This window comes from Chanos chanos, chromosome 15, assembly GCF_902362185.1.
Source record: "Chanos chanos chromosome 15, fChaCha1.1, whole genome shotgun sequence".
Classification (NCBI taxonomy): Eukaryota; Metazoa; Chordata; class Actinopteri; order Gonorynchiformes; family Chanidae; genus Chanos; species Chanos chanos.
This window is the reverse complement of record NC_044509.1, coordinates 4,272,447-4,282,276: the sequence shown is the minus strand read 5'-3', so window position 1 is coordinate 4,282,276 and position 9,830 is coordinate 4,272,447. Positions and strand designations below refer to the sequence as shown.

The following is a 9,830-nucleotide window of genomic DNA, read 5'->3' as shown; positions in this document are numbered from 1 at the left end:
GGCCTACCAACCCAAGCACGAGATTACGCATTTGGTTAGAAATCTTTTCAGAACGGAAGTTCAATTTGCCCGGTTCATTCTGCCGGAGCGCACACACTCTCTAACGTTGCCCCCTTAGCTCATTGTCGCTCTCCACTCAGTTTGTCCACTAGGTGGGATTGAAGTGTCAATTTCTTTCTTTTTTCTTTTTTTTTTTTTTTTTTTTAAGTTTTGGTACGGGACCCAGTGAGTTTGGGTTCAGAGGCTGATATGCAACGCTGCAGCTGATAAGAGTTTCCCCCAAATGTGTACATACATGTAGCATTTAGTTATTTATTATATTAAATAATCGGTCAAATCTGAAACTGGCTACAACATTTGGATCCATTGTTTCAGCAGACGTAAAAGTGACATGGTCTGGTTGGTATATTAACACGAGCCCAGGATAGCAGACAGCTTGCAAACAGAAAAATGTCCAAAGATAAGTAAACAAGATACAGAGATTAAAAAAAAAAAAAAAAATACATACATTTTCAGTTCTTGTTTTTCCTTAATACTCGTCAAATACCATAAAACCAACTCAGCGCAACCAAACGCAAACTGAAATTTGCTACATGCTAACAGTGATACAGTGAGCTCAAGGCCAAAAGTGGGCAACAGAGCAAAGAACATAAAACATTTGTTAAAGATTTTGCAAATACAGTATGCATTTTCATGTGGAGTTGTTACCTATAGTTAAGACTTCACCCCTATAAGAGGTACCTTATTAATGTACTGTGCCATTTGATACCCCATAGCCTTTACCTGCAGACAATGCATTTTATATGTGATTTTATTTATATACATTATTTAGTTTTTATAGGCATTGTATATGTACTTTATATGCTACTTATAGAGAAGCAGCAATGGAATGAAAGCTAAAAAAAAAAAAACCCACATGCATCAGCTCATCTCCAGCATGTCACAGTGGTAAATCTGATAACTACTGCTACACATATATCAATACTGCGATATGAGTGATCCCCCCCCCCCCCCCCCCCGCCATATGTTTAATGTACCACACACAAGTACTTAAATGACTTAACTTAGATTAAAGAAAGATACTGAGAGAACTCGCGGTGGAAACATTGTGAAAGGAATTTGTGATGGACATTACGGATTGCAGCAAAATGTCACAAGGCTCAAAATTTTGTTACACATTCTCTCATGCAGTGGCAGTTACTACATGACAAAGGGCCTCTGTCAGTGGATTACACAAAACTCTATGTAGATTTGACCCAAAACCAAAGCCTAAAACTGGGATTAATATATTCAGTCAGTTTCTAATTGCTGTTAACGTAAATAACGAGTCCTGGTAACTTAACAGGAGCTCTTGAGGAGTGCAAAAAAGAGACAGTGTGTACAACTTATCCAATTTTGAGGTTACATAACATTTTAATGTGTGTTTTCCTGGCAAGGCTTAAACAGAAGAGCCGGCGTTCATTTTTCCTTCAGAGTGGTCCGAGCCATCGAAGAACTCAGGCAAGTCCTTCACACGTGACCGGCGTTCAGACTGCGGCTGAGAAAATGCAGGGATTCTCCGGACTCCTGACCGAAAGCTGCTCGAGTATTCAAAAGGGTTTTTTGGCCGTACTTCTTACCCTCCTTATTTTTGTTGCTGAAACGCACAAATATTTTACACTTTAGACACATCACGCTGTCTGTGTTCTGAGAAGAACCAAGAGAGGTTCCTTGAGAGAGGTTCCTTGAGAGAAGTTCCCTGAGAGAAGTTCCCTGAGAGAAGTTCCACACATGCAGTGAAACCCACACTCCTCCTCTGTGGCAGTGACAAAATCAACCGCCTTCATTACACTTGTTTGTTTTTTCCTGTCAGTGTGATCTTCCTGCCCTGCCGTGGTTTGCAACGTTGAACTTTGGAATTAGGACATAGTTCTGGACAAACAAACGTAATCACTCTGTCAGCGATGGACTGGGCCGTTACTGAAAGTGTTAAGCGTAGGGAAAAAAAAAAAAATTGACTGTTGGCCTGAGGTTTTCCTTACGTCACAATGAGGAACTGTTTTCAGATGCATGACTAGTGTCTCGAAGGGGCGGGGTCCTGATACTGACTAGATAAGCCGGCAGTGCATTGAAGATACACAGAAATCTTTCTCTCTCTCTCTCTCTCTCTCTCTCTCTCTCTCTCTCTCTCTTTCCTTCCTTTTTCTGCTTCTATCTCATGTCATTTATCTAGCATCCTGAGCAATCAACACAACGAAGAGGACCAAAATTACTAAATACTAAAGAGAGGAAAACATGGATTAAACCCAAACCTGTCATCAGAACTTCATTAACCTGCATGTAAGGCATTTCATTGATGGTTTCCGTTCATGAGGTATTGTGAATACAAAACTTTCTATCTACAGCATGGGACATGTGTATAATAAGTTTGTTATTTAGGGTCTTAGAAATAAAACTGAAATTCTTTATCCGTCCAAAAATGTAAATTCTGAGTGAAGAAACAGATCTTCCTCTTTTTTTTTTTATAGCTGGGTTGCAGTTACACAATTACAGGGCATTGTGTCTTGTTTATGTGGGGAAACTCCAGTATCCACAAGTGTTGCATTGTTGCTTGGGGAAAAGCAGTCAGGAGCATCTTCTGACACAATCATTCACAGAATACCATGACTAACCTTTGCACAGATAACCATATCAATCCAGCACATATTCACTGCTTTCCATAACCACACTCACAGAACTACTGTTTTTGTTTGTTTGTTTGTTTGTTTTTGGGGGGAAGGGGGGGGGGGTGAACCGTTATAAATCTCTTAAGACATGGAGTAACTATCTAATCACAGTGTAGTAAAACTGAGGAAAAGTTGTTACTGTGATGATAATAGAGATGTTACCGCGAGTGATAAGTTGTAACTGATGACTAATTGCAACTTGCATTTTCCATAATATCTGTGACATAACTGAATCCATAGGCGATTATTAAACTAAAAGTATGAGTGAAGTGGCTTGTTGATGAAGAGATCGGTTTCTTTTAGAAGCATCCCATGTGATCATTTCTTTCCCTAACCAGTTTACCTTGTGCACTTACCCTCACACCTGTGTGGCACTTGGGATAAACGTCAATAATCATCACTACTCATCATTAGTGAAAATCCTCACTTCTGCTTATAAATGAGTCTCCCACGATATCTGTGTAACTTTCATTATTGGGTTTGTCTGGAGCTAACTATACACTGTAGCTGCATTTGACAGGCATATCTTAATCATGTCTTACGTGTGTAACATATTTCATCCGGACAAGTAAGAACCTGCCTTCACGCTCTAGCCATGTCTCTCTTTGTCTGGCCTAACGTCTTGTTTTGCCCTGCACATCATATAAACGGAGGGAAAACAAAGACGCAAAGACAAGTTGTGGAGAGGAATGCTGTTCCACCCCGATGTTTATAAAGCGTTTCAGCGAAACAAGGTTAACTAATTGGAAGCAGCTCCAATAAAGCGGAGAAGCGGCTAATAAAGGCAGTAGGGACTGTGGGACTGAGCTGGCGACCGAAGGTGCCGTTCTATTTTATTTTCTTCATTTAGCAACCCTCAGAAGATAGGAATTCCCGGAGTTCAAATGGAGCGAAACATTGGTAATGAGTGAAATAACCAAAAATATCCTAAAGGCCAAAGACATAGTGCTTGAAGCTACAGCAAAAAAAAAAAAAAAAAAAGAGAGAGATCCAGTTTTATATGTGTCTAAGGGTAAATAAAGGAAGACTTGGGCACTCTGACTAAACTAAACTAGCAACTAGCAGCTAAATTTATCTGTAATTGTTTTTGTTAGTTGAAGCTAGTTAGTTGAAGCTAAAGTCGGAAACGTATTGTGTCTTTTTAGCTGTATAAGAATTGTCCATCCATTTATCGATCCATCCATTCAACCATCCATCCATCCATCCACACATATGTACATAGATATTAAACACTGCAGCACTAGGAAAGTAAGCTTGGGTCACTGGAGGCCTCTTAAACCATTTCCTGTTGCAGAAGTGTGAAGATACTGGGTCGCCATGGAGACAGGGGCTCCTGAGGTGTCTAACCAGCGTGGTGAGAAGACAAATTTAAGTTTTCGCGCAGATGCTAAACCAGGCTATGGCTCCATAGCCAGGGACCCAACAGACAAGTCCAAATCCTCACCGGAGGATGCAACTGTCATCTCCCCGGGACGGGGACGAATAGCTGTAGCAGTTCTGTGCTACATCAACCTGCTTAACTACATGGATCGCTACACAATCGCAGGTGAGAGATAGTAACCAAGAGCTCTACTAGAGTTTTCAAAAGGCTGAAGAGGTCGACTGAACTTTACTCCAGTTCATCTGACGTGTCTAACAGCAACATGTGTGATGTGTCTTAGCCACCAAAGGGCTTTTCTTCAGAGTGAAACAGATGCTTGACGTTTCAGTGTTGTCTCTGGTGAGGAAAAAAGGGCTCCCTCAATATTGCTGACTGGATTGTTTTGTTTCTGCTTCAGGTGTTCTACCCAGCATCCAAAAGTTCTTTGGCATCAGTGATAGCACATCAGGCTTGCTACAGACAGGTAAAGTCTTTTTACACACACACACACACACACACATATATATATATATATCACAAGTTAGGGTTACGGTTTGGGTTTCTTACAAACATTTCAAGATTGCAGTTGCTCACTGTGTAATAGTGCAGAAAGAAGTCAGGCTGCAAAAAAATGATTTCCTGTCGAATAATGTGGTGAGGAGACATTTCCCCTTAGAGATGCTTATCATTTTTTTCTATGCATATGTCTCCAGTATCTCAAATTTTGCTCGTGTTAATCTGTTAACTTCTAAAGAATTTTTTTTTTGGATTATTCCCATCAGTAAAGCTGAGTGTGCAGGGAACACTATGCAAGTGGGAAATAAGAGATAATAAAAAAAAAAAAAGAAAAAAGATACACACTGTCCCATTTGACACACATCTTTTTAAAAATCTGTTTTCCACTTGTGTTCTGTCTATTCTGTTTATGTACAAGCCCTTTATCTGTCTCTTCGGGTATTATAAATTAACTTACATTTTTAATTAATTTGAATAATTGTTTGTCCTGCATCTGGTCTGGGACCGAAAACACTGTTTTGATAAACTGAGCATTCATGTGGAACCAGGGGGGTATTCCAGAAAGCGGGTTTAGTAAAAACTCAGAGTTGGTTAACTCAGGCCAAGTAGTAAACCCTCTAATAGAAGAGCCCTACGGCTTCGTTTTGCTTGGAGAATGAAGCCATAGGGCTCTTCTACTAAGGGGTTTACTACATACTTTTCACTGAACCCGAAATGATTTCAATGTCGTGTAACCACTTACACGTTTACAGTTTTCATCTGCAGTTTCATGCTGTTGGCGCCCATTTTCGGTTACCTGGGCGACCGCTACAACAGGAAACTTATCATGATCGGCGGGCTGTGCGCATGGCTTGTGATGACCCTTAGCAGTTCTTTCGTAACGGAGTCGGTACGGTAGAAGTGTTTTATCTATCTGTCTATCTATCTATCTATCTATCTATCTATCTATCTATCCATGTAGGATCAGATATCCTCTTTAAGAAACTATCAGGTCATTACTGACCCTGCTGTATACTATACCAGGGGTTTTCAACCCATGAGGTGCGCCCCGGCAGTGGGGAGTGAGCACCTGTCGAGGAGGGTGCAAGATTAGGAGATTTTTACGTGCAAAACTGCAAGTACAGTGAAAAAGGAGGGGGAGGGGGATGCGAGTTCAAACCTAGACAAAGTAGTGGGGGGGGGGGGGGGGGGGGGGGGGGGGGGGGGGGGGGGGGGGGGGGGGGGGGGGGGGGGCATTTCGAAAAAGCTTGAAAACCCCTGTATTATACCGTATGTTGGGACCTCTGTCAATCTAACGTATTTGTTCTTTGTCTGTGTAGCAATTCTGGCTGCTGGTTTTGTTGAGGGCGTTTGTTGGTACAGGGGAGGCTAGCTACTGCACCGTCGCCCCAACTATCATTGGAGATCTGTTTACTGGCTCCAGGAGAACTCTGATGATCTCCTTCTTCTACATCTTCATCCCCGTGGGGAGGTAAGGAGCAACCAGAACCCTGCCGAGAACCTGTTCTGGAGCAAGTTGATCACCTCTCCCTTAACACTGATCCACTCAACCAGACAGAGCTCTGAGGTCTCTTGGAGTGCCTAGTTTATTAAGAGCTTTATGTAGACTTTTTGTATACTCTTATATATTTGCCCCACCTATTCAAATGCTTAGGTAGCATTATACTGTTTTTTTCCCTCTTGGTTTTATGTTTGGCTGTAATTTTTTAACAGACAATCCTAGATGACATCCAGAGTGACCTAACTCCTCGTAGGTCTTTTTCTGAGTCAGTATTTTAGTCCGTAGTTCAGTACTTCGTTCAAAGGTAATAAGGTAACCGGATGTAATCAGCGAGAGCGAGAGACTGTAAACATTCAATGGGAGTCAGTTCCTTTGTTGTTACAGTCGGGAGCTGAATTCTTGACCTTCACAATGCCTTCGGGGTCATTTCCACTGCCACTTGGCCACTGCTGCCCTTTTATGATGTCATGTTATGGCACATTCAGGGTCTGTGATATGAGAACATGTTGAGTTTATGGCTAGAGCCCTTTTATAGGGTTTTAGACTCTTAAGGCTCCAACATTAAACATCACTCTTCCAGTCACCGCACCAAACCACACCTCACTCCTTGTGATATTTGTACAGTATATAAACCATTTTTCGGAGAGCCCAGTATTAACAGAGAAGACACCTTGTTATTTGTTGGTCTATCTATCTATCTATCTATCTATCTATCTATCTATCTATCTATCTATCTATCTATCTATCTATCCGTCTGTCTTTCTGTCTATCTATCTATCTATCTATCTATCTATCTATCTATCTATCTATATACATACACAGCATGTGTTAGTCCTCCTCTGTCTGTTCAAAATGATCGTGTTTACGCTAACTGTTGGTTCTGATTAAAATGTCCTTTTTCAGTGGCCTTGGATACATTCTGGGAGCTACACTGGCAACTGCAACTGGGGACTGGCGTTGGGCGCTGAGAGTGAGGAGCTCAACATTTATCATTTCCAAAAATACACGATTACAATTGTCTAGTAGACTCTGAACTTTTGCTCATCAGTAAATTCAGTCCGAACAGTTTCTTAGTTTCCACAAATAGCCACATGTCCAAAGATCGCTAAATTGGAAGGCAATTTCAGTCATTACAATAGAAAGCAGTGTAGGAGAATATAAGGCTATGTTTTGAAACTCAGCCAGTCAGGTTGGGTTAATAATCGGTGATCTCTCCGTCTTTCCAACTTCTCCTCAGCTCAACCCCATACTGGGTTCAGTGGGACTTTTATTACTGGTTTTCTTCGTCCCAAACCCTCCTCGAGGAGCTGCAGAGACGCACGGAAGGATCCATATCGAGCACACGTCATATTTAGAGGACATCAAATACCTGTTAAAGAAGTAAGACACGTCAACAGCGAACAGTACATTTCATTTCATTTACCATTTAGTATGAGTGATTAAAGAAAACACTGTTTAACGTCTTAAATGATTTAATCATGATAATGCATATTTTGTCTGACTTAAAGGTGGACATGTTGTGATTTAATCAGTTGTTGTGAAATCACTTTTATTGCTGTTTTATAACATATTTCGTGCTGTTTTACAGCTCACTGAAGTGTTTTTTGCTCTGCTTATGAGCTTTTTATGGCTGTAGGTGCATTGCATTTCTTCACTATAATCTTGTGTGTGTGTGTGTGTGTGTGTGTCTGTGTGTGTGTGTGTGCGTGTGGTGTGTGTGTGTGTTTTCCACCAGTCGGAGTTTTGTGTGGTCCTCTCTTGGCGTGACAGCCATGGCGTTTGTTACAGGAGCCTTGGCTTTCTGGACACCCACCTTCCTGTCTCGGGCTCAGGTCATCCAAGGAATCAGAGAACCGTGCTCTAAGGAACCATGTGACACCACAGACAGGTGGGAAGGCGTCAAAATTGAACCTCTGAGTGGAACTATGATATGAAACAGGGGTAAAAACTGAATGATCAAGGAGCATACTCAAGGGAAAATTCATCCAAAATCATTTGATGTTTCTGTTTAAGAATGTTGTCTGTCCAAACATGTAATATCAGCATGATCTAGTGGGACTTCACGGTGATCAGTTTTCCTTCATTCAAATGACTCACTGAAGTTCACATACGCAGATGTAGAGGCTTGGAGAATTAGGTCCGTTATCACTGAGTTAAATCTGACGCACACACACACACACGCAGGCACACACACATCTACACACACACAAACACACGCACACGCACAGGCGCACGTACACGCACAAACATGCATGCTGTCACGACTCGGCTCAAAAGAGGTGACAAAAAGGAGGGCAGACCACACACAGATCAAATTAAAAACAAAGCATATTTATCATGAAAGGAACAAAAAAAAAAAACACCCATGATTCAAGGATTAGACTGGTAGTCAGCAGTATCAGTGGTGTAGGCAAGGATGTGTGGTAGAGAAGTGTGGGGGTGTTGTAATGCAGCAGCCAAAATCCTCAGGAAACAAATGCTGGTGGCCTGAGGAAGAGAGAAACAGAAAAAGGTTAGAAGGGGAGAAAAAAACGTCAGTTCTCTTTAGGTTTTTATACTCCTTGGGATAAAAACTCCCAGGTGCTCAGCATCAACCGGGACGGCCCTCCCACTCTGACACCCAACCTGCAAACACACAACAAAATTCAGAGCGGTGGCCGTCACAATGCACACACATATACACACACACACACACATGTGCGCGCACACATAAACACACACATACACAAGCAAAGACAACTAAGTCTGCTAATCAAGGTCCTGGAAAGCAGGTTAGGACTGGTAAGATATGTGCTGGAAATGACATAAGTCTAATTGGCTTTCAGGAAAGTTCTCTTTCTCTGACCGTTCCCATGTTCCCCTGTTCCCTGGTTCAGTTACATATTCGGAGCGATCACGGTGGTGACGGGGATTGTGGGAGTTATCATCGGCAGCTGCATATCCAAGAAACTGAAAAACAGGGTTCCCAATGCAGACCCTCTGATCTGCGCAGTGGGCATGCTTAGCTCCGCCCCCTGCTTCTTCATCGCCATCGTCCTGGCATCCACCAGCATCCCAGCCACATACGTAAGACACACACACACACACACACACACACACACGATTGTCTTACTATCCGAGTTAGGACTGACCATGGACTTCAGTTTTACTGAAAGCAAGGAACAGGAATTTCAGGCTAACTCTAACCCTGACCCTAACTAACTCAAAAAACACTTTCATCAGTTTCATTTTGCCAACAACAAGATAATAATCTTTTATTTAAAAAAAAAAAGTCATGCAAACTTGTGAGGACCTCACATCCTTCTATACTTGTGAGGGCGCTCTGTCCTCTCTAGTATAGGAAAACCTACTCGCGCACACACACACACACACACACACCTGTTGCACAGCACACTGAGATTCAGATTGCCAGAGATTCAAACAAACAAGTCAATAGCAGTTTCACACTGAAATTTTCCTGAACATTGTAATATTTAGCTACTATGACCTAGTGACTATTTCTCAAGCTAGCATTTATACTCTAAATGAAGGAGAGCTCATAGGTTTGGATGACAGTATTAGTTGTAGTATCACAGACACCTGTACGATGTAGTATTTATGTATTTATTTTCTCTACGAGGCCTGTGTACATTTGCTGTGTGATTATATAGGTTTTCATCGCTCTGGGGGAGATTCTGCTGTCTCTGAACTGGGCTATTATTGCTGACATCCTCCTGGTAAACTCCCCTGCTATACACCACGCACACAC

The 9,830-nt window shown here is 41.9% G+C and overlaps 1 protein-coding gene across 1 annotated transcript in view; it reads left to right on the top strand.

Moving 5' to 3' along the window:
- The first annotated feature begins 2,244 nt into the window (after window positions 1–2,244).
- spns3 (SPNS lysolipid transporter 3, sphingosine-1-phosphate (putative)) overlaps window positions 2,245–9,830 on the top strand; it is a 10,747-nt gene continuing 3,161 nt past the window's right edge. Inside the window, exons 1-10 of the mRNA XM_030792675.1 lie at window positions 2,245–2,319; window positions 4,000–4,251; window positions 4,484–4,549; window positions 5,334–5,470; window positions 5,901–6,052; window positions 6,986–7,052; window positions 7,320–7,462; window positions 7,818–7,970; window positions 8,959–9,148; window positions 9,733–9,798. Of these exons, the coding sequence (XP_030648535.1) occupies window positions 4,023–4,251; window positions 4,484–4,549; window positions 5,334–5,470; window positions 5,901–6,052; window positions 6,986–7,052; window positions 7,320–7,462; window positions 7,818–7,970; window positions 8,959–9,148; window positions 9,733–9,798 (1,203 nt within the window). The 5' untranslated portion in view covers window positions 2,245–2,319; window positions 4,000–4,022. The remainder of the gene's footprint in view (window positions 2,320–3,999; window positions 4,252–4,483; window positions 4,550–5,333; window positions 5,471–5,900; window positions 6,053–6,985; window positions 7,053–7,319; window positions 7,463–7,817; window positions 7,971–8,958; window positions 9,149–9,732; window positions 9,799–9,830) is intronic.